Genomic DNA, 23,743 nt, shown 5'->3' with positions numbered 1-23,743 from the left:
TGGGAACGGGTAAAAGACTTGTCGAACTCTGAACAAATACTTTCATTTACTTGAGGAATTTGCGGGGTCAGAAACAGAAGCACGTGGAATGAAATGTAAAAGTAGTTCCCCGGACGCCGATTGTACGTCGGGCAATTTTAATTGTTCCCCCCAGGGAATGTTGGGTAATTGCAGAATTTTACCCAGAGGGGGGGGGGGGGCTCAGGTGGTCAGCTGGCCGGGAGGCGTGATGACGTCACATCAGCTCTTTCACTCACTCCCACTTGGAACATTTGCAACATTGCAACATCGGCAGTCAGGTTTCCTGCATGCATGACTTGGACGGCGCTGAACCTCGCATAAATATTTACGCGTCCTGTTCGTGTTTCAGCCCGTGTGAATGTAAGACTTGCTCCGCATGACTTCGCCCATAGCCCCCAGTCGGTCCTCCGTGTCCGAGCATCTCCAGACTTTTGCGTCTTTCTGTTTTTTCATTGTTGGATGATTTGCAACATCAGTGCTAGGAGTGTACGAGCCCGTGAGTAGGGAAGAGGTGCATGCCCTGGGACCGGAGACCCAGTTGCCCCGCCAGCGCCAGGAGACCGCCACGGTGCAGACCCCGACGTGTGCGGCGCATACAAATAATGAGTGTGGAACAATGAGCGTAGCCCAGCGATGCGACCGGGCCATTATTATCCAGCAACGCTCCCAGAGAGGTCTGCAGCGCTTACAGAAGGGTCCGCATAGCCAAAGGCTGGATGGGAGCTACTGTGGCAACCGAGGCTTTAAACCTGCCAGCCATTGCGGAGTAGCCGGACTAGAGAAGAACACGAGATGTGGCCACAGGATTACAACAGATACCTGGGGGCCGTCTTGTGCGTGGCCATCCTGCAGTTAGGGTGAGTACATCATGCTATTGAACTCCAACAAACGTCTGGTTTTCATTCCTATAGCTACTTTCACTGCCGATCCTTTGACTCCACCCCACTGGGCCTTTAAGTCGGCCTCACAATGGCTGATCGCGTCTCTTACAAACCGTTTGTTACTTAAGGGTGATGTGAAGAGGCCTTGTGCGTTTTAAGGGGCCTAAGATGTTGATAAGGATGCCTTTAGAAGTGTCGATCTTTGTTCACTGCAATGTTGGACTGGAGAACAACGTTAGTGCTGAATGCTCGTGCCATGACAGGGGTCTAGCTCTGACTTCTCGGCTGTTGGCCATGGTCCTGTTCTACAAGAGTGGTTCTGAATAGCGTGCGATTCGCAGGCCCTTCATCTTAAATTTTCATCGCTTTCTGCCCACACATCCAATTATTTCACATCTTTCTCCGCGTATTCTTCACACTTCAGTAGAGATACACAACGAAGTTATTATTTCATTCATCTTAACTAGTACTGAGGGCTATCGCTGCGAATTCTAAGTGCCGAGTCATTGCAGCCAAGTGCATATGTATACTGCTGACTTGTGTAGAATAGGCTTAGCCGATTGATTTTTCTGTTTTGAAGAGGGATTTTGACAGTTTACATGTCCTCTTCTGTTAGGCGCCGTTCTAAGTGATACTCTGTTCCTCATAAACATCTGGACCTGAAGTCATCATTTTGCCGTCTGTGCTATGCCCAAACGTCGCTGGTTATCCTGCCTCTCTTTCTATTCCTGGCTTGTTATTTCCTCATTTTCTACGGGCCGTTTCTTTTTCGCCCGAGTCCATGCTCTGAAATGTTTCCCCTTCGTCTGTCCATGCCATGGTTACTACGCGGCGCGGATGTGGAGGAGACAGGAACGAGGGAACCAGAATCGATAAGTAATTGCCCCTCTCTAAAGTCAGCATGTCTGGGGAAAAGACAAATCACTGACCGGCGACATGTTGCCCTGGGCTCAGGGACCCGACGTTGATGGAGTCTTGAAAGTTTTCGAAAAAAGTTGTCTTGGCACCTCAGGAAAGACCTGGCTTGCCAGAGCAAATAAATTCTTGTCAACGTGTCCAAAACGCCGTGATCTTTGGATCCCTGACCGTTTTGACAGGTACCTCCTGTATGTAGTTACAAGCCCGTACAGCACACAAAGTACTAAGTAATATCCAAGCAAGCAAGCAGAGGTGTGGCTTCAATATCCTTTGCTTCTTTTGTGCTTCTTTTTAATTATCTTATTAGGCTCGGGGGGGGGGGGGGGTCTCGGTGACTAAAAGGTCGTTTGAAAGACATGTTAGGTGACCATAAACGCCACGACCGTCAAGCCGAAGCTACTTTATATCTGCTTGGGGATTACACACGGCACGGTCAGAGTTATGCTCACATAGAGTTACATGGCCTGGCCTGACGGCAGCTCCATCGTCAATCACTGCTTGTCGGCAGATGCAGGTAGAACTAATAGAAGGGCTGTGGCCTGACGACTGAAACACGCCAAAATATGCCCTGTAGGGTTAGCTGTGTAAATGTGTCATTAGTAATGCAGTAGTGTGGCAAATGAACTACAAAGACGCCCTCCTAAAGTGTAATTTTTGGACAATTTTAGCCAGAACAGAGCAATACCAGATGTCGGCTCTCAGATGGTTATTGACATTATTCTGGGCATCTTAGGATGCTGTGATTGGAGGCACGTTTTTATTTGTGTACGATGTGTAACGTCGTTGTCAGGACAACGACAGAAAAAAATCCAAATGCTTCAGTGAAAACAATTCCGTTGTACACAAAGGCTCAGAATTGCGACCACTGACCAATTGTTTTCTATGTTCAAACTCTCAGATGAACTTTTTGTCTTTAATAGATGATCGCTATGAGGCAAGGTAAGTTCCCAATACTTCCAGCAATCCTACATATTTTTTCCACTCAGCTGATTGTAGAGGTCGTGCTGAGGTCATGCAACGGAAAGTAATGGCCCAATATGGCTACCCTCTGAGGATTCTGTCAAAAATCTGGCGTACAGTAGTCATCGAATTCTTATTGTGAATGTACTAGTATCTTGTAAAGAAGAGTGTTATCATCTGCTGCATGATAACATTAACGATAGCGGGGAGTTGGTGGTGTGCTCTGCTTTGTACAGTTTTCAGATTCTTCAGATAGATGAAAACGCAAATTAAAGACTTGTCAAGATAACGACCGCTTGGCACAGATTGTAAAAGAGTGTTTAGATAGGCAGTGTGTGTATCGTCTGCCAAGATGGAAGAGCATATCAACAAATCGTTTCATACATTTGATAACAATTTTAGCTAAAGGATTTTACGAATGAAGCAATTTGTACCTTGCCAGAAGATGGGCATGGCTTTTTTTAGCGTCTGACGTATCACTCGCAACATAAATGGTGTAAAAAGTGCATTACGCCCTTTGAAACAGTACAGTGGCAGGGCTTCGGGATGTGTTGTAGATTCTGTCTCTTTGTCTCTGTGAGAACACAAAGCCAACTTTGATAGGGTGATGACAGCAGCGAAATGTGTAATCTCTGATTGACAAGGGTGGATGAACCTTACGCGTTGAAAGCGCTTTTGGATCATAATACATCAGGTAGAACTTGGCCTATCTCCCAGAAAATGTATTATTGATTTCTCAATAGCTGAAATCTTTCATCTGCTTGGAGGTTGTAACTGAATGTATAGTGTCCGGTCCACCCAGGTGGGGTGTGTCAGCCGGGTTTAACCGGCACGCTCAACCAGAAACCGCCCAAAACATTTTAGCAGCAAACCGACGCGAGTTAAGGGTACCTGGCTCCCGTTGCTTGTCGGCTGATGGTTTTCTGACGTGGCCTGTCAGCACCCCCGGCGGGGTGAGGACAGGGAAGGCACGGGTGCTTGTTGGGAGTCAACTGGGGTAACTGTCGATTTGCTCCTCGCTATTTTCCTTCTTTGACGTTCATGTGTATTTACGTTGGATGTCTTGATGCTGATTGGAATGTACTGGCACTGAAGACAGCTATCCTGGAGAATACCTTGTCTTTCATGTAAACTCTAAGATATCAAAAGTGTATGTTTTACAGTGGCAAAACGCCTTCTAGGTCTGAAATTCCTAAACATCACCACGGAACCATGGTACCATGTATCATAGCTTCTTCGGCTGGTAAAGACAAAAGCATAGGTAAAATTCATAGAAACTACCGCAATTAAACATGGATACGCATACATGTACATTAAGATTACAGCAACTCTCGTTATATAGTCCCATAACAAAGCCCAAGGTGCATTGTCACAAAAGATATAGCTGGGAACTTCTTCTGAAATGACAAGGAACACAGGGCGTAGAAGAAGACATGGGGCGTTCGGTTAAAAGGTTAGGTATGCCTTCGCATCGTCAGAAACAACAACTCTATGTCGGTTGATTATAGCCATTAGAGGTCATTACCACTTGTCTTGTGGATAGTGCCCCGACCCAAGGCAGTAGTAAACGCCTGGCCTGGCACCAGTCTGGGGGGATGTGTGATGAACTGTTCACAGTATGTGCCTCATTGTCAAGGTGGACCACAGACCTGTGGATGAAACATTTTTGAGTAGGATGTACTTAGATTGAACCACAAAGACATGTCGAAGTCGGTGTTTTTGTTTATTCACTATTATAGCTACATTCGGCACTCTTGCCTACGGCATGGACCTGTTTCTTTTGGAGAAAATGTTCCCAGTGTTGCCCACGTGACCACTCACTTTAATCCACAGAAAATCTGCTGCCCTACATTCCATCTTCGATATCTAGATGGTGTTTATATACCGTGTATTTAATCTGCTTCCTTCCCTGGTCTGCCTCTATTTGCACCAAGTTACCACATGGACTAGCTAGGACACGTGTTTCCTGTCGGCAGTCTGACCTGTGTGCTGTTGTCTTCATTTACTTCTTCTCTCTCCGAAGGCCTTCTTTCCTATCCTAGACGGAACGACCAGCTAGAACGGCCATCGGTGCGTACAATGATTGTATGGAATGCTGGCTGAAAACTGTAGGAACACAAAAACTGTATCAACACAAAAACAACTCCAGCACGCCATGTGTAGCCTTGTCAGTGAGGCCGATGTTTTGACAATTTTGGGAGCTCGGTGTTTGCTTGGACCGCCTGGGATGTATCTTCTGGCCTCGTGAGTTTTGCTCACTGAAGGACAAAACACGGAATCTCCGTCAAGTGGTTTTCTTCAAGGGTCCTGTGTGTCAGGATTGTGATGACACAAGGGAATAGAAACGGAAGGCATGAACCCTACATTACAGTTTCTTTACGACTTTGGACAAAAAAAGGTGAATTAGCCAGAGCAAGGAAGAAGACAAGCATTGTTCTATCACATAAATGTGAAAATGACGCATCCCTCGGTCCCCCACCCCATAAACGCTCTTGTCCTTGCCTAATGAACTATTAGAACAGGTAAAACAAAGCAACGAAACGCCTGAGTTAGTGGGACTTTTACTCGAGCAATTCACCAGCCCGACGGTTCATTAACACCCGTCATTCATCTCATAAAACCATTAGTAACGGTCATTATCGATAATCACCTCTGGCGACGTGATGCCAATATAACCCCGCAGGTTCGGTCATTACTATGACAGCGCGCCTGATGGATAGGTGGACGGGGAGCGTTCTCGCTTGTGTTGCTTTGACAATGGCCTCATTTGCACTTGACTAAGCTAAAGAAATAAAGCTTGGGAAACAGCCAGGAGACGGGCGTGAAATGGAGTCTAATCATGCAGGTGGTTGTGTTCGTTTTTTTTGGCATAAGGTAAGCATTGTCCTACCCAAACCAACCATCTTGTGTCTCTAACTTCAAAAGTTTGCAATGCTATCTGTATCTGTATAGCCGCTATAAGCGCCTTTCAGAATAGCTGCTTGTTCCGTTCAACATATAACTTTCTTGTAGCCTGTCGAGTAAAGAGCTACATACCTAACCAGACAGCCATCTCATTTCAAATCTCACATGCCCATACTAGCATACTAGTACTCTTCTTGTTCTTCCTCTCCCAAGGAGGTTATATAACCTCCTTGCTCTCCGGTTCTCCTATTTTGGAGTTATATGTCAGGCACACGTTCGGAAGTCGTGATCTAAGCACACACATACGGCAGCATGGACCCACCCACCGGTCCGTAGCTACCCGTGCAAGGTCTTGGAATATTTCACGAAGTGGTTGTTTTGGTTAGGTGGCGATCCATGTCCCGGCGGTACCCACCCGTACTCTGTAGTGTATACGCTGGGCTTAGTCCAGCGTCGGGAGAGCTTTTAAATCGTCCTTAATAGGACACGGATGACTAAGTAAAAATGTTCTCTCCTGTCTAACAAGAAGCACAATCGTGGCTGTTTTAAGGGCGAAAGTAACCTTGACAGGAGATTTTAGACCGCATAGTTGCGGAGTTGGTGGGTAATCTCTTACTATGTAGCAAGGAGGTTACTAGTATATAACCTCCTTGCTATGTAGGCATTGGTCAATGTTCATCCGCGCCACGAGGGACGGAGCGTTGGCTAAGTATCCGATAGAGGTGTGATGGGGACGATACTATAGCATACGATGTTGGGCACACATTTCTGTAAGTGGCTGAAGGCATCAAAGTTGAAATTTTCATAAAACACAATGTGAAAAATACAGGGCAAAGATGGTGAAGTACCAGACAATCCGTCCCATCATAAATCACGGACATACTATCGCCTTTCTTTTATATCGACGCTGTGGTTACAGGTTTGGTTTCTGTATGGGCCTTATTGTACCACGAGGCCTTCCATACGCTGCTATTTCTGTTCAGATGACAAGCTAATTCTGCATATAAAACATGGAAAATATGCTCTCAGTATGCAAACATAGTCCCAGTTCGGTCTACAGTATGGAATTCAAGGTATGAAAGTAGGAAATACGGACCGTAGAATCTTATAACAAGCCGGATTTTAATGATATGATGCATTTTTGGACCGACATGGAATGTCGAGCCGACCTAAGAAGGTGCAGACGGGTTGTTTGTTGTGGTTTCCAAACACCACCGCTCGGCTAAGTGGCGCTCTAGTCTCCTTAGAGTCACTTTTAATGGGGAAGTCAAAAGGACAGCGGTCTAGCAACACGGGGTGTATTGTCCCACCAGCGAGAATAATCGGGATTCGACGGGGACTAATTTAGACAAAATTGGTAAAAACTTGACTCGGTAATTGCCCTCAAGACCCTTTCTAAAGAGGTCACCACCTTTTTGTTACCTCATTATGTAATGTGATTGGCAGGTCTATGAGACGTCACTGCGCATGCGAGGATTTCTTGCTTTACGAAACTCCATTGTATTCCAGTAGCACAGGCTATCACTTGTTAAATTAACAATAACTTTTGGGTAATACAGTTAAATTTAGTGGCGTTAGAACTTCTTTTGAGAAGAGCACATTTCATTCATACAAAATCATTGTTTATGGATGCAGATATGTCAACAGGTACCTTTGACTTAAGGCAGAGCGAGAAACGTTACTTTTATCCTTTGTACCGGAATAATAGGAGGCATGTGTACAGCACAATTAAACATACAGTGATATACCTGGATTGTATTTAGAAGATGTCAAAATGAAAGCTTTCCAGTACACCTAGGACTTTCTCAGCCCAGGCTTCAACACAACCAGTGCAGGTTCCACCAGCAGCCCCTGACCTCGACCTGACCTTCAATATATAGTCTCCTGTGTCCAGACGTAGCATGAAATACCACTGGGGCTCAACATGGCGTCTGTCTATCTCACCAGTAAGCTTAGAACGGACAAATCAATCTTTGTAAAAAGCGTCCAATTTCATCCTTCCACAAAATAGTAGTAGTTTACTAGCTGGTTGAATACTACACGGCCATGTCCTTTTACTCCTTCCACTTGAAAAGGGTACACTCCAACAGCTACGAGTACAACCGCGAAGAGATCAGCGAGGAAACAAAACCAGAAAAAAAAGACATTTCGACGGAAAATAGTAATATTTCTACCAGATAGGTCGCTTTTATGAGATTTCATCAACTCTGTTTGATTCTTCTAATCGTACATAATGAGTCTTGGTCATCAGGACGCCGTGATTGAAGACCGCTATTTTGAAAATAATGACATAGATGAGATGTGCGTATTGATTTGTCTGGTAGCTCGGTGCGATTATTGAACATGCTTATAGAAGCATGTACAATGTTTGAATGTATACTTTCCTACCGTTCACATACACAAAGAGGGAGACATTTCCCAGTGAAGCCCACTTTGCGTCTGGAACTCTGGATTATGTAAGACTAGACAGACTCAAAGCACCAGCTGGATAGAGTCCTGTACAGCCACCCAATAACGGTGACATCTTTACCCCTTTTAACATTTCCTCGGCCTCGCTGTGTGTGTCCTACTCCATCAGTGCACGGGCGGTAGGAAGGAATGGTCCGGCAGGCGATAGCAGCTTCCATCGGTATTTCCTGTCCACGGTTCTGGCTTCAGTCATCATTGCACGCGTGTGTTACTCGGACAGCATCTCCTGCGAGGTCGCAGAGGTAACGTGTTTGTCAGAGATTGGCCTAGATTGTTTGCTCTCCTAACTTGTTGGCCTTTAACATACCCTGTACAACTTCGCCCATTCCTCTCCATAACCTCTCTCAGATGTTCGTTTTTGTACTGGTCGTGAGAATTTCGTCTATTCAGGTGGAGAAAGACTTTTGAGGCACGTCATACAACCGCGTATTTTCATATCGATTTCCATATTTCATTTTTTTGCAGATGAGAAAAAAACATAGATTTCTATAAAGGTGATCTTCATAGTATGATCAGTTCTTAATCCTGTTGACTCCACAGTTCATAGTCAACCCTACCCCTTTTCGACAATGTAACAGTTCTCCAGAAAGTATCCAAGTATGGTACCTTCTTGAAGTTCTTCGGAGCTTTGTTGAAGTATGTAAGTCTCTTTGCGGTTTACATGATTTGAAGAAGCCCAAATGCCACAGATGAAAGCACCATTAAAGCCCTGGCATGACGGAGTTTATAATGTGTCTTCTTGGAAGGGAATAGATAAGTAAAAGAATTCCTTCACAACTTTTTCCTTAGATGCAGACGAGGACCAACCCACACTACAGAAATTATGGACATTATCGTTCATTTACAGGTTAACCTAATCCTTTATAGAGCTCTAAGGCAACATGCCGACGTTACAATATCTAAATCTTACCAGTGGTGGACATGTATACCTACTGGTAGGGCTTCAGTCACATTTCCAAACCGGGGGCCCGGTCGGACAGCTTTCGATATAAAAGGCAATAAAACACACAGAACATAAGTCATCAGCATTATTTGTGCAATTGTGATAAACATCTTTACTTTTCATTTCCGCAAGCATCCCGGCCGTGCCCCGGTTGGAAATTTGACCGTAGCATACACGGTGTTCTCTTCATAAACATGAGGCATGATACACGTCTGCTGTTGTCGCCCTCTGGGTTTTGGCAAATGGTTGGCGGTGGAAAACTAAGTCCGTCGCTAACAACGAATTTTAAAGACATAAATCTCCCTGTCTCTCTGAGCCGGTGCACAAATATCTAGTATTAGAGACTTACGTCTGTCTCGTCAATGATTATTTACTCTACACTACCTAGCTTTGTGGCTCCTGGCCCACCTACGTCACTGGGTGTGGATCTGTTCCTGTTGCAGTGAGACCTGACTTCGTTTGTCAGTCCTTCCCCTTGACTGGTGATGTCTGCTGTTAGTCGTGTTAAGTGTTTTGACTGCGGGGTGAGGAGAGAAGGCGTAGCAGTCGCAGGCGTTGACAAGACAGACTGCCCGCACTATCCCAGACTGCAAGCGAGGAACCAATAAGGAAGGGGAAATACTAGGACTTCTCTCATAATGTAAATATTTTCACAAACGTTTAGCTTCGCCATACTAACAAGGTAAACGCTTCTTTCAAACTCTCATTTTAGTCGGTTGATGTAATGCAAATTTGATATCATTGACCGCAAATGCTTATTTATGTATGGTCTTATTATAGCTAACTGTTTATGTTCAACATTCCACATATAGTGAGTTTCTTTCGCGAGATCTTGTACATATGCCACGCGGTTTTATCCTTCCCATGAAATCAAGGATACGGGTACATGTACACGTTTTCAGTCTTGCTCTGTCATGACGTCTTATCACGAGCAGAAGCAACCTCAGGTGTTCCATGGCGCTCATATCGGACAGATCGCGCAGCAGGAATGCGTGCGGCATATTTGTTTTGCCGCCCAATTTCCCCATAAGTAGGTGAATAACTCTGACGTCAGTGACGGTCATACTCACACACTACGTGCCGAATCGGACAACAGATCTAGACATAGGTGAAGTAATTATGTTGGACAACAGAGAGTAGTGGAATACCTAAGTCGGACATCAGAGAGGTGACGAAACCATGTCGGACGACAGAGAGGAGTGACGTAACTAAGTCGGACAACGGAGATGAGTGACGTACGCAAGCTATGAATATGTCGGGCAACAGAGATGAGTGATGTAGCTGTGTCGCACGGTAACAGAGATGGGTAACATAACTAACACCCCGTTCATACTAGGATTCCCGTATCCGGATATATCCTGATTCGTGGTGAATCCGGATTCGCGAACCCTGGTATGAACGGTCCGAATCGGGATCTTTATGGGATATATCCGGATACGCCGAATCCACATCTGGAGGTGGCTTCATCCGGATTCGCTGCAGGGTGAACCCTTGTATGAACGCAATAGGATTCACGTATCCGGATTCGCTGTCGGATCTGACGTCAAACTTAACTCTTAAGTAGCGTTTGCATTTGTGTAGCATGGTAAGGATGAGGCAACGGGCTGCGTCGCAGATGGCAGGGTACGAACACCTGTTCTAACAACATTCTACGGTCAGTTAAAGAATAAAGATCATTTTAAAGTTTCGAGTAGGTCGTGAAGACGTGTACTTCTTGCCGTGCAAACACTCCGTCATTTTGGTTGCATTCCCTTCTTCCAAGTGCAGGACGCAGCCCGTTGCCTCACCCTTACCATCATACACCAATGCAAACGATACTTAAGAGTTACGTTTGACGTCACCAAACAGTATCAGATGATGTAATTAGGATATATCCGGATCTGATTTTGGACACGAATAATCATATCCGGATTCGTCTAACCCTGGTATGAACGCAAATGGATATATCCGGATTCACGCTGTACCCGGATATATCCGGATACGCGAATCCTAGTATGAACGGGGCCTTAGGTTAGCAACAGAGATGAGTCATGTAACTATGTCGCACGACAGAGATGAGTCATGTAACTATGTCGCACGACAGAGATGAGTCATGTAACTATGTCGCACGACAGAGATGAGTCATGTAACTATGTCGCACGACAGAGATGAGTCATGTAACTATGTCGCACGACAGAGATGAGTCATGTAACTATGTCGAACGGCAGAGATGGGTGATGTAACTATGTCGGACGACAGAGATGAGTCATGTAACTATGTCGGACAGACGACAGAGATGAGTCATGTAACTATGTCGGACGGACGACAGAGATGATTGTAACTCAATCATACAACCAGGATGATGACGATGATTCTGACCACTGCGATGGTGATTTTGACCACTGCGATGGTGATTTTGACCACTGCGATGGTGATCACGTGCCTAACTCGGACTGCGAGGATGAATGACGTAAGCGAATATGACAGTCAGGATGGTGACGTAGATGGTTTTAGAGATGGAGTGGTGAGTCAGACAAGTAGAAGGCGATATCAACGTACCGATCGTATTACACAAACTTATTCTCACCCGTTGCCAGCTCTTTGGGTTACTTCTTAGAGTATCAACAGGAAAAGTACTGGTACTGTTCGAAGAAACACTTGAGATTTTTCACCACACTGCAATTGCAATAGCAATAGAAAAGTCTATTATGGCGCTATTGCCTTGTTGATAAAAAGAAACAATACAAAGCGCTCAGGAAAACTAATACATTTTCGTTCCATTTTTTTCTCCATGACTTTCTGACTTAACAGTTGAAGTCGCCGTTACGTCATTTCCAGGTGTAGTGCATGGGCGTGTTTGCCTATCGTGTTTCACGAGGTCCGGCTGATGGATGGATATGTCACTAATTGGGTGATCAGTAAGGCCACTAATTGATAGATTTGTTCAGTAACACACGAGGTGAACGACAGGGGCGGAGATACTATCAACCTTACAATCCTTCACAGGTACTTCGGTCGACATTCCTTCTAGAGGGTCTGCATGCCTTTTTCCGTTAAGCGTTACGAGCCATTTTAATTCACCGTTAATCGTTACCGACCCTCTCTAATTCAACGTTAATCGTTATCGGTATATTCTTCGTGAAGCGTTATTGGTCGTTTTAATTCAACGTTAACCGTTATTTGTTATCCCGAATTCACCGTTAAGCGTTACCAAGAAATTCTTCGTAACCCGTTATACACACGAAGTCAAATGCCAGATAGAACCCCGGAAAATGCAGGAAATGGCGTTTCAAAGGGTCCAGATTTCAAAATTTTCTCCGAGCCTCCCGATCTTCGGCTCTGGACAGGGTAAAATATGTTGCGGAAGCGTCGCCCTCAAAAAACTTGATCACTCATACAGATTTCAGTGTAAACTTAGTTTCGGACAAAAAGTACTCCTAGAACGCAGAAAATGAGGTTTCTCCGGACCTTCCTTGCGACGGCTGGCGCCTTTGGCGCTCACGATGACATGGTGAAAATATGTTAGGGGCGTGGGTAGGCACAAAAAACTTTTCTCTCTAATAAAATGTCATTTAACTTAGCTTCGTCTTACAGCAAAATGAGTCCATCAAAATGCAGTAAATGGCGTTTCAGATGGTCCAGATTTTAATTTTCCCGGACTTATATTGCAACGTCTCGTGCCTTCTGAGCTCGAAATTGTAAAATATGTCGGGGGCTCTGGGGGTGGAGGCCAAAGCTATAATCATTGTGTAATTTGATGAAAATGTCAAAATCAACCTAGCTTAGTCAGTCGGCAAAATTTGCCGAAAGTGCAGGAGACAGCATTTAAGAGGGTCTTGATTTTAAAATTTTCCCGGGGGAGCATACCCCCGGACCCCCCTGGGATGCGTCGCGCCTTCGGCGCTCCATGTGCTGAAACAATGGTTCAATCCCCCCATAAGAAATTTGCTGCCGCCGTCTCTGTGGCGGGCCGGGAACTCTGCCTCCGTCAATTTACAGATGTCATGGACAATGTCCCTGTCATTCCTCCGGGTTCTGGGCACCTTTTGCTCTGTCATTAGTCGGATATTTTCCCCCATTGATACAACTACTCTAGCGTTGTATGAATAGGAATGCACCTCAATGTTACTTTCAACGGTGTTATGTTTTGTAACTCCTTCTGAATTTACCGTTAAGCGTTACCGGACCTCCTGAATTTACCGTTAACCGTTACCGGGCCTCCTGAATTCACCGTTAAGCGTTACCAAGACCCCCCCATGCAGACCCTCCTTCTAGACGGAATGAAGTACTCCCCAGTCCCTCTCGAGCAGGTCTGCACTCCAGCACTCCTCGGCCAATGGCCAGAGGGGGATCCCTGCATGAAGAGCTGCTGTGCTGCCAATCATGGTTCGCCATTGTTCCCAGGAATTCAAGAGGATGCGTGCGGAATTGTTTTCTCCTCTCCTCTGTCCCCTGGACTTTCCCGGGGCCAGCACATAAGAGCCGCCGCCTCTGTGCGCGTCCTCCGCATTCCGACCCCTTCCAGTGGCGAGGTGTTCCCTTCACATGCTGGGGAGAGACAGCTACATCTGGTGCTGATTCTGCCGCCCCTTCCCTTCTCACCAGGACCCACAGAGCTAGCCAAGCCCCGCGAATCAAATTAGCCAGGTCCAGACGCCAAGCAATTATAATATCAGTTATATTCCTTCCAACTTTGTTGTCGCGCACCAAGTCCGCCTGAGCGAGCCATGACCATGCCTAGATCGCCCAGGAAGCGGCTCTTGCACCTTCTATACCTGGTCAGCACCCTAGCGGCGGCGACAGGTGACCAGTAAGTCCAACCTGTTCCGTATTGTATCTAGTTTCATAAAGACTGGTGGGGAACTGTAGATATATCTTTAACTGGCACCCTACTGTGGTAAGTTTTGCCCAGTCTGCCGTCGCCTGATTCACAGCTTGTAGCCCTGTACGTAACAGTACATCCCGTAGTTAACTGCTACGCAAAAGTCGTAAGTCTGTTCCTTCCCAAAGGCGATAGTTTGTTTGATGTGATTACGAAGAGTTTATGACATGCCATCGGCCTGTCCGATAAATGACTACTGACCTAGAACCAGGTCAATATCTTATCGTTCATATTTCCTACGTACTGAGCTTCTTTTGTACGAGCGCAGGTATCGAGCCTCTGTTTTAAGATGTGCGTCTACTCTACCTATGGCGTCTGTAGTTGTATAGTATACATAAATCTACGTACTCTTTGAGAACTTTGCTGCTTGTAAAATCTCCGCCCTCACTGTACATTTTCGTCGACACCAAATGGCGACTACTAGTATATGACTTTGTCTTTGGTCCTGGTGGCGACATACTTTACTTCAAGATTAATTAAATATAAAGATAGATTAACTGGTGACAACCTACTCCAATATGCTTTAGAAAACAGTAGTGCTGTACTTGTAGTTGTAATGTTTGTAGCTGTTGTCAGAAAACAGAACTCCAGTAAGATCCAGTAAGTGAAAGAAGACCGTGTTAAGAACGCCCACTCTCTGTACAAATAACAGACGACCAACCCCCTGCTAACCGTTGAGAGATGAATGTACGTGTGTTGTGACAATGAGGTCATTTTGGGAGGCTACGGAAGGACATGTCTTATCCTATTGTAGCTTCCCGCTTGAAATGCGTCATAAGTAGACAGAAAGGAACAGTGAAATGACTTTCAGCATACGGAAGGTACGCCCTGGGTGCGGCGGTGAACCTGGACTAGTATGTTTGCCTATTTGATAAAGGGATATCGTGCTAACTGAAACCTACTGTGTTAGGCAGCGAACGGCGACTTTGTATTTTTAGTAACCACGCTTAGGAAGTTTTCGTCCTTTAGATGCTTGCTTATAATGTCACTTTTGGTGGGCAACAAGTTGACGAAACTAGCATCCGAGGTACCCGCGCACATGTATCGTTAGTACGGATCATAAGAAAGTTCACTGAGGGTCCTCACACCTATGTGTATATCCAAAACCGTATTTACTTGCGTATTGACATTATTTTGGCTTTGATGAAGTTTAAGGCCATTTTTTACGCGGTCAGATAACCAGACTGCACAGCGGTGGGGCAGAGTGAAAATAATTGCCTCTTTCCCCTAAACTTTATCCAAGCCAAAATAATGTCAGTACGCAACTAACATTGACATACGCAGAAGTGTGAACTGTGCCTTAGGTTCCTTCCTGAACCAGATGACACACATCCTTCAGTTATTTCATTAGCTTTAAACAGTCCACATCTAACGTGTTAGAGGAATGATCAAATGGAACAAATCCGACCCTGCTGTAAGAACAGTTGAAGTCTCCTATGTACATAATCGTTATAGATTAAGTGGCTTTACGGCTTAAGGCTGCTCGCGCCGGGAAGCACTGCCCCTGCGTCAGGCCTGGCCTGTCATGCTTCCGATCAACATATCCGCATGGAGGGAAGACATGCTATTTCTTTAACTTCATGGCGGTTTATGTTTCTGTGATGTAGAGTTGTCAAAGATGAGAGTTCGCAGTCTTTTCTTAAGTACACGTAAGTGTAGAAACATTTAGTCGCTCTTGGTGCACGGGCACTCCTCCGCTTTGGTTGTTGACCAAGTGCTGTGAGTTTTACGGTGGATGCCCGACTACGTTCCGTTTGCTCTTTGGACTGCATGCCATATTCTAGATCTCCTGTCCTTGCCATGTGAGGCAAAGAGCTCAAAGAATACTCTGCATCTCGGACAGAGAATTGAATAAGAATAGTCCATTCATGATGTTATATCTAGTGAAATAAGTGACTTACGATAAACGATAAAGCAAAGCGATCTTTCTTCTTATCATGTGAGTGGAACTAAATTCGTGCGCACCTCACTGCAAATTTCATTATGAAGCCAATGTTAAGGAGCGGCCTTCTTGTAATGTTTAAGTTGAAGAGAATTTCTATCCCTTCTCTCAAGGTTTAGATGTTGCTAAGCCATTTAAAAAGCGAAGAAGTTAGACACTTTGTAGACGGTGCCAGTGTCCAGAGAGCTCCAAGAATGGACTAGTCTACCTAAGTGACCTAGGGTTTACATGCTTAAACTACAGTTTTGTCTGTTTTTAATTGTGTGGCTCCCCGTAGATAGCAGTGTTCTCGTTGTGTGCCCTTCTACAGGTCGCTGTCCACCGTGGTCGCCCTTGGTGCGAACATCATCTGTAACAGGATCCCGGGCCTGGTGCCGCGGCAGCGCGCCATCTGTCAGACTCGCCCCGACCTGATCGTCGCCATCGGCGAGGGCGCGCAGAGGGGCATCGACGAGTGTCGCTACCAGTTCCGCCACTCCCGCTGGAACTGTACCGGCATGGACAACGATAACGTCTTCGGGAGGGAACTCAGGATAGGTGAGTCGTCTTACCTTAGAGCCGTTACCTTATCTATCCCATAGTCAGCATCATTATCCTGGACATTGTGTTTGATGCATAAAACACCACTGACCCTGTACACCATGAATATACTAAGATCCAACATGTATTTATCTGTTACAAGCTGGCTTTAAATATAAACGTATAAAAGAGGATGACTTGAGGAATTAGTTGTTGGAAGCTGTTACAGTGTTATTGAGGATTTTTCAGCACCTTGGACAGCGCTATGTTGTTATGTGGAGCAATCACGATGTTACTGTCTTACTATGCTTGGCGTTTCTCTGCTACCCTGGTTAGAAAGAACGACCGGACGTTAACCTGACCTAGATGACGTTATGCTAAATCAGAACAGTAACACCTCATTATTGACACCATCCGCATGAAACGGGTAACCGCGGAATTAAGTAAACTAATAACAGATACCACCAATCGCTGTTAGCTGGTTGGATTCCGGTGGGTTCACATCTTAAAAATCTTGTTATTCAAGATTTCAGAAACACTTAGGGGGTGTCGAAGAAAGGAAACAACAAAGAAACTGGTTAGCAAACTTGCCCTGTGTATAGTTACTGGGAGCACGCAATATCTCCCAATGCCAAAGCTTTAACTGCCCCTGACAGGGCAATGTACGATTAAGTGATAGAGAGAGTTGCCGACTGCACAGTAACAACGTGTGGCAAGTTAATTCGATCGGTATACTGTGTACTGTTACTGATTATTTTCATGAACGAGGTAGTTTGCGAGGAAGTGCTCAGCCAAAGCAGCTAATTCGTCTCACCCAATAGCAAGTGTTGGCTTCCTGCCACGTAGAAGGAAACACGGAACTGTAGTGTCCGGAATATGATAAAACATGACAACCTGTCTTAGTAGACGAGTGAATGCGTCATGATCACAGAAGTAAATTGCAATGTCTTGACGGCATTTTATATTCAAATCGATTGGAAAGACTTGCTGAGCTTTTCATTTTCAACTGTACAAAATGCAGTCGACTAAAATCATTCCTAAAGTACTCGATCATGTGCAAAGTTTCTACTAGTATACTCTCATAGGAACGATTGATATGTTAGCTAGGAATCCAGAAATTTCCGAGGCCTATTTCAAAGATAGCATGCCATGTTTTCCCTTTCCTGGCCAGCATGACTTAAGTTATAGATCTATTTTCCAATGAGGTTATTTCAAACCTAGCCCTGAAACCTTTCCTTGATGAAGCCAGGACCCGTGGAGCAGTGATTGACAGTTTCGCAGACGGCTTGTTGACAGGAGGGTTGCCAAGTTCGCGTTCCGTACCAGGTGTCAAAATACGGGCGGCCGTCGCTCGATGTATGGACGAGACCACCCGCCTAGCCATCACCGCCTTCTGTCGCTCAATACATACATATACATACATCAACAAACCATTCAGACAACCAGTCAATCAATCAATCAAATCCCGTTGGTTTTAGCATCGCAGTTGAATCCATCCGATGCTCCATCTGGTAGATGTGGATTTCTCCTGTCTCGTGTCCAAATATATACAAATGACAACTAACAACAGGTCAGACATTGAAAAGTAGAAGAATTTGGTTTGTTTTGGAAAGTCCAAGGGTCGAATGCGAGAGTTACGGCCTTTTTTCAATTATTTGGCATTTTTATACGCCATATTTACGGGGGGTCGTGTGGAAGCGTTCTTGTTTTATTAGCCCTGTCACACATGTTTACGATCGCCGGTAGAACGACCCAGCAAGGGCAAAATGCGAGACTCTTTACAAAAACGTGATAGTCATCTCAGGGTTGTCTGACTGAAGGTTACCTGACAGGTCTTTCCGGAGGTACTCCAACACAAGCACGCATGTCTCCGCTTAAGCTTTCCCACAGCAAGATGAGAATGACTTCTCTATGTACGTCTCTATGTAAATAAAGGAGAAGACATACTAGTACATGTGGACTTGTTTCATCGTGTAGCATTTTAGGTATGATGATGCACAGACAGTGTGACAAAAGGCAAAAACTGCAATGTCCAAAGAGAGTTTACCAAATAGCTTACATGTGCTGTCGTACATCAAAGCCGTTCTTTGCTCTCTATAAGTGCCCAACCATCCCAAGGTGACTCGCGGGGCTCTATCCACGCGTGTGTGCCGAGTTCCGAACATTTCTCACTTGTGTCTGTACAAATATCTCCGCACTCTCGCCCTGATCGTCACACGACCTCTCAGCAGTGAGAGGTGTTGACAGACATGAGAACATAGCGGTTTGCGGGCGGGTGAAATTAAAAGCTGGGAGTGACTCTTAAGTACTTCCCGCTATGTGCGGAGTGTTTGCCCATGCTCCCCTGATATGAAGAAGATTGATGGTCCATCCAATGTTTGACAGGAGGGGTTGCATTTTCCTCTGACAAAAATCCGTCTTGAATTGCTGACAGATCCAATTAGATTACGTAACCCTTACCGCTAAAATCTGCTATAGACATCTACTAGTAATAAACTCTGAAGCTCAGCTAAACGGAACCATAAAAAATACAATGAAGACTTGGGTAAACACAGTATTCATTATCAAGTTTAAACGATGACATAATCACAACCATTAAAACTATAAAAAGCACAGTCAAGATTTCCCATCATCGAAACCTTTTTTCCAATCGTTGCCATATCTGTTCTGTTGATTACCTGGTATATGCGGGATAACTTAAGCTTTATAAGCTAGATTGTTCAAACAGTTTATTCCAATCTGCCACACACAGGGGCCCTAACGTTATATCATGATAAGCCATGCATTCCTCTGTGTTCTTGTGGTCACCTAGAGACATTGGCCTGGTCCCTGTCAAGAGGTAGTGCTCCTTAAACAGCCACTCGTCTAAAACCTCAAACACACCCTTAAGCGCACCATTGGCATATCTTTGAGCAAAAACTGCAACCTGAACGTCTTTTGGAACTTTAAAGTCTTAAGTTGACGGACGGAGAAACTGCTAAGAATGCGGCAAGTACCCGGCGATGTGTCTACGAGTGGCGGTGAGTGACGGGCGGGACGTTCCAGGCATAGCCCGGCACCTTGCGCGCAAATACAGCGGTGGCCTCCCGTGGGGGGTGCGTGACGGAGAAGTGTCGGCTGTCCCCACTTCACATTCCCCCGGGTGATGTTGACAAGGCTAATCCGTGATATCATCGCCCAGGAAAAGAACAACGTGTTGACAGACGAATCGATCAACAAACTAATGTGCGTGTGAACTACCAATGTAGCAGTGCACCTGGTACCTCCTGTTTTCCCTACCTTACCTACTGTCAAACTTTTCCCGCTTGTACTCTTCGCGATCGCTTGAGAGGTTCTTGGTTTAAAGAACATGACACACACCCTTTAGTACTTCCCTCTTTCCGAGTGCAAGTGGAAGATGGTTGCATTCTTCACGTGCCGCCGTCAAACTTTCCCTTTCAGTCGTGCGACAGGTGTGTGGCAGGTGGGAGTTGTGGATCCATATGAAACGGACGCCGCGTGTACACCATACCATGTACAAGCATGGAACAAAACCTTTGGTTCCATGGTACGAGGGGATATATTCGCCGTGGTTTCATGTTCGCGGTTTTCACGGGAACATTTCATCTTAAACAGTAAAACCCTGCATGCCAGTTTTAGTCGCGAACTTAGAATCATCGCAGACGGTCCATTTTCTCACTCAAACCTCCAAGTCGAATCACCGTGGACATTTTCCATTTTGCGGTACTCTTCGCCTTCACTTCTTCAAACGTCGAATGAGTTAATCATTTAACTCGTACACCAGACTACTGACCTAGTCTCAAAACCGTAGGCCATGTTTTGCATAATAACACAGGGGTGCAATGTGCTACTAGCTATCTTGGTGAGATCACATTTTTCGGTTTTCCCTGGGATAGCGCGCCGATGTCAGTAACTTGGCAGCCACAGCTGCGCTAAGCCGTAGCGCTAACCAATTAAAGGAAATCCAAATCCTATTTCTCTAGGCCCTTATGATAATCTTCTTAAAGACATTGTCAATTTCTTCCAAGCTCAGAAGAACGTAAACTATTTGCACTGCTCACAGAGCCTTCTTCAGATAAAATTTCTTCATCGGTTCACAGATGTTTGCAGAAGGGGTAGAACAAACATCCACTAAAAGAGGCAACATTGTCGTTTGTTCGGGTAACGCAGTTGGCTCTCCCCTCAGTTTGCTAACTCACAGGACCTACTCACCTCACTTGCCCCCGACCTACTGAAGAGAGTATTTTAGCCAACTTTACTTGTGGTGCATGTTTGTTTTGGCGACAAAGACGTCGATTTTTCATTTCCTCCGCATCTGTTGAGAGGGATTGTTTCGCGGATGACACGCTCGGCCCTGGAGACGGCCTTACAGTGTGTAATGTCTTCTTTATACCTCGCGGACAGCAAGTACACGATGAATCTCTCCGGGTCGAGGTTAAAAACACAAGACCTTTCCCTCCCACACAATTTTCTCCAGACTTCAGACGTTGTTTTGTTGGAGGAGCGAGTCGAAGCAGCGCGCGATGTGCGCTTGCCAGGTTTATTGTAGACACTGATCTCATGGTGCCAAAGGCATAATATTTGGTCAAAGACGAACAATCCTTTGACTGTACTGTTTAACAATGGAAACACAGCTAACACTTAGTGATACGATAATAAGAAAGCTAGGGAAAAAGTATCCTACGTGGGGCGATTTTTAAGTTTGAATTTTGGGTAAAATGTCAATGGAATCGTACTGAAGAAAACTTGACCACATGGCGCCTTGGTTGAACTGTGTTACATATTGTTGATGTCAGAACGATTTCTTGACTGATAAAATTATAAAGTAATGATTTGTAAAGAAAAGTAAAGAAAGATGAACCGTTAAGAGATATCAAGTGAAGTCAATATAAACGTATATTGTTTTCTATGTTCCGTGCAGGAAGCAAGGAAGCTGCCTTTACGTACGCCATCAGCTCGGCGGCGCTAGTGCACGCTATCGTCACAGCCTGCAGGTAGGCAACTCTTCCCGCATTTCCCTCTGCAGACACGAAAGTTGCAGTCCCGAAGGTTATACGTAGTTTACGCTCTTCTCTAAAACGGGACTTGTCTTTATCATTTCAACAAATAACATATGTTGATACACTTGAGAGGCCAAGTTTGTTATTTGTAGTCAAAGCATGTTTGAGGCGAGGACTGTTGGATGTCACAAATAAGTTCAAAGTCTTGTTAATGCTATTTTCCCCCATTCGTCTAATCCTCAAGACAGAATTTCAGCTTTTGCTCAACTAGCTATAGAATTATGATAAACATGATAGAGCAATGAGGTTCTCTTGTCAACCTTCCTTGAACAGAGTTGCGTAGATAACAATACTTTCCTCAGGTATTGGCAGAGCAGAGCTTCCATGGTAAACCTTTCTGTCATCCCGCCATGTGTCTAACCATCATGTGCTACTGTTCCAGCCAGGGTAACATCTCTGACTGCGGCTGTGATCGCACGAAAGAGGGCGACCTGAACGACGAGGGCTGGAAGTGGGGCGGCTGCTCCGCCGACGTCAAGTACGGGCTCCGCTTCTGCAAGAAGTTCGTGGACGCCCGGGAGGTGGAGCAGAACGCGCGGGCCCTGATGAACCTCCACAACAATGAGGCTGGTAGGAAGGTGTATACAACATTTTGGTTCAAAATTTCGCGTAGAATGCAGATAGTTCCCTTTCTTTGTGTCCTGTAATCGTAATGTAAGGTGTGACGTATTAAATACTGCTGTCATAGTTTGTTGCTTTGTTGTGAGCCTGATGCCGTTTTTGGCACGCTGTATGCAACGTTAACTACGCTGTTCTTTTGCTTCATAAAAAAAAGTATCGCAAAATGCATTTTTTATGCTTTTATGTAGGCGATGTCACAATTGGTTGAAATGATAGTCTTTGCTTTGTATTTAGGGATATCACATACTGGAGCAACAATAGACGTCTTTCAACATTTCATAAAGATGTACTCTTTGATCAAGAACACTCAGATGATCTCGGGCAACCGTGTGGCAACACAATTGCTCCAACTGTTTTAGGTTTAACAAAACAATTTACTGCTGTCCTCTTCTCTGCTGTCTAACGCCTGGTGTTCTCCCCTGTAGGTGATTGACCAGCACACCCGTCTGGAGTGTAAGTGCCACGGTGTCTCAGGCTCCTGCACCATGAAGACATGTTGGATTACTCTCCCACGGTTCCGAGAAGTCGGCAACATCCTGAAGGAGAAGTACCACCACGATGCCCAGCTCGTGGAGGCCGTTCGCGCCAGGCGTACGCGAAGACCGACGTTTCTGAAACTGAAAAATTCTCGGACCTTCGAGAAACCTCGCGAGATTTCCCTGGTGTACCTGCGCGGGTCACCGAACTATTGCGAGCGTGACGAGGCAACAGGGTCGCTCGGGACACACGGACGGAGGTGCAACCGGACCAGCCCGTACCAGGACGGGTGTGACCTGATGTGCTGCGGGAGGGGCTACAACACGCACCAGTTCGTCAAGACGTGGCAATGTAACTGTAAGTTCCACTGGTGCTGTTACGTCAAGTGTAACCAGTGCAGTGAGCGGACCGAGGAGTACACCTGCAAATAATCACGACCATGACGTTGCAAATGATTTGACCAAACTGGCGTCATAGATTATTGGTCACCTTCACAGAACAATCATGATATGTTGACAAGAAAGTTGGACTTGATCGCCCAAAGTTCCTATAGTGTACAGTGAAGCGACAATATGGATGTAATATAGCTTCCTACTGATGGACGTACTTCCAGTGGTAAGAATGAACTCGTATTTCTGTGAGGCTGAATCCAATGGATATTATTTTGTATATAAAAGAAGATGTTGTGCAGTTCCGTAGGGTCAAGCGTCAAGAGTCTCGACGTTCGAAGTGAATCTGTTTCGTGCGACTCGTTGAAGCAATTCTCCTTTGTAGGTATAGGAATAGTTAAATTAGCTCTATTAAGCCACAGTGAGAAAGAAAACAGCCCCTTACCAGATGAATAAATTTTGATCTGTGTTGTTTAATGGGCTATGTGATTTGTGGTATAGCACAAGTGGCAACGTCACTTATAAATGCAAAAGTACCTGAATGATTTACCATGTTTCCGTGTAGATCACAGTGTGGCCGAGATAGCGGAGAGGACGCCTGTAGTCAGTTGTCTATCATATAGAGTGTGTTGCAATCGCATTAAATGTGCGTGTGCGTGCGATCGAGTGTGTGTCAGTATGTGTGTGTGTGTGTGCGCACGTGTGTGCGTGCCAACGTGTGTGCGTTCATCTGCGCGTGTGTACGCGAGCAAGTCCAAGACTTCCCCTTTGAGTCCTA

At 45.3% G+C, this 23,743-nt stretch overlaps 1 protein-coding gene across 2 annotated transcripts; it reads left to right on the top strand.

The window, feature by feature from the left end:
• The first annotated feature begins 220 nt into the window (after positions 1 to 220).
• Positions 221 to 23,442, top strand: LOC118416551 (protein Wnt-7b-like). Of its 2 annotated transcripts, none has more exons than XM_035821684.1 (5): positions 221 to 878; positions 16,210 to 16,436; positions 21,340 to 21,412; positions 21,861 to 22,056; positions 22,525 to 23,442. In XM_035821684.1, the coding sequence occupies exons 1-5, from the start codon at positions 814 to 816 to the stop codon at positions 23,005 to 23,007; spliced, it is 1,044 nt and encodes a 347-aa protein (XP_035677577.1). In that variant the 5' UTR covers positions 221 to 813; the 3' UTR covers positions 23,008 to 23,442. The 2 variants fall into 2 exon arrangements, with proteins under 2 accessions (XP_035677577.1, XP_035677576.1); XM_035821683.1 differs by lacking the exon at positions 221 to 878 and adding an exon at positions 13,462 to 13,885.
• Positions 23,443 to 23,743: the final 301 nt, after the last annotated feature.

The sequence above is a fragment of the Branchiostoma floridae genome, chromosome 5 (genome assembly GCF_000003815.2).
Source record: "Branchiostoma floridae strain S238N-H82 chromosome 5, Bfl_VNyyK, whole genome shotgun sequence".
NCBI lineage: Eukaryota > Metazoa > Chordata > Leptocardii > Amphioxiformes > Branchiostomatidae > Branchiostoma > Branchiostoma floridae.
Note: the sequence above shows the minus strand (reverse complement) of the source record. Positions and strands in the feature narration are given on the sequence as shown.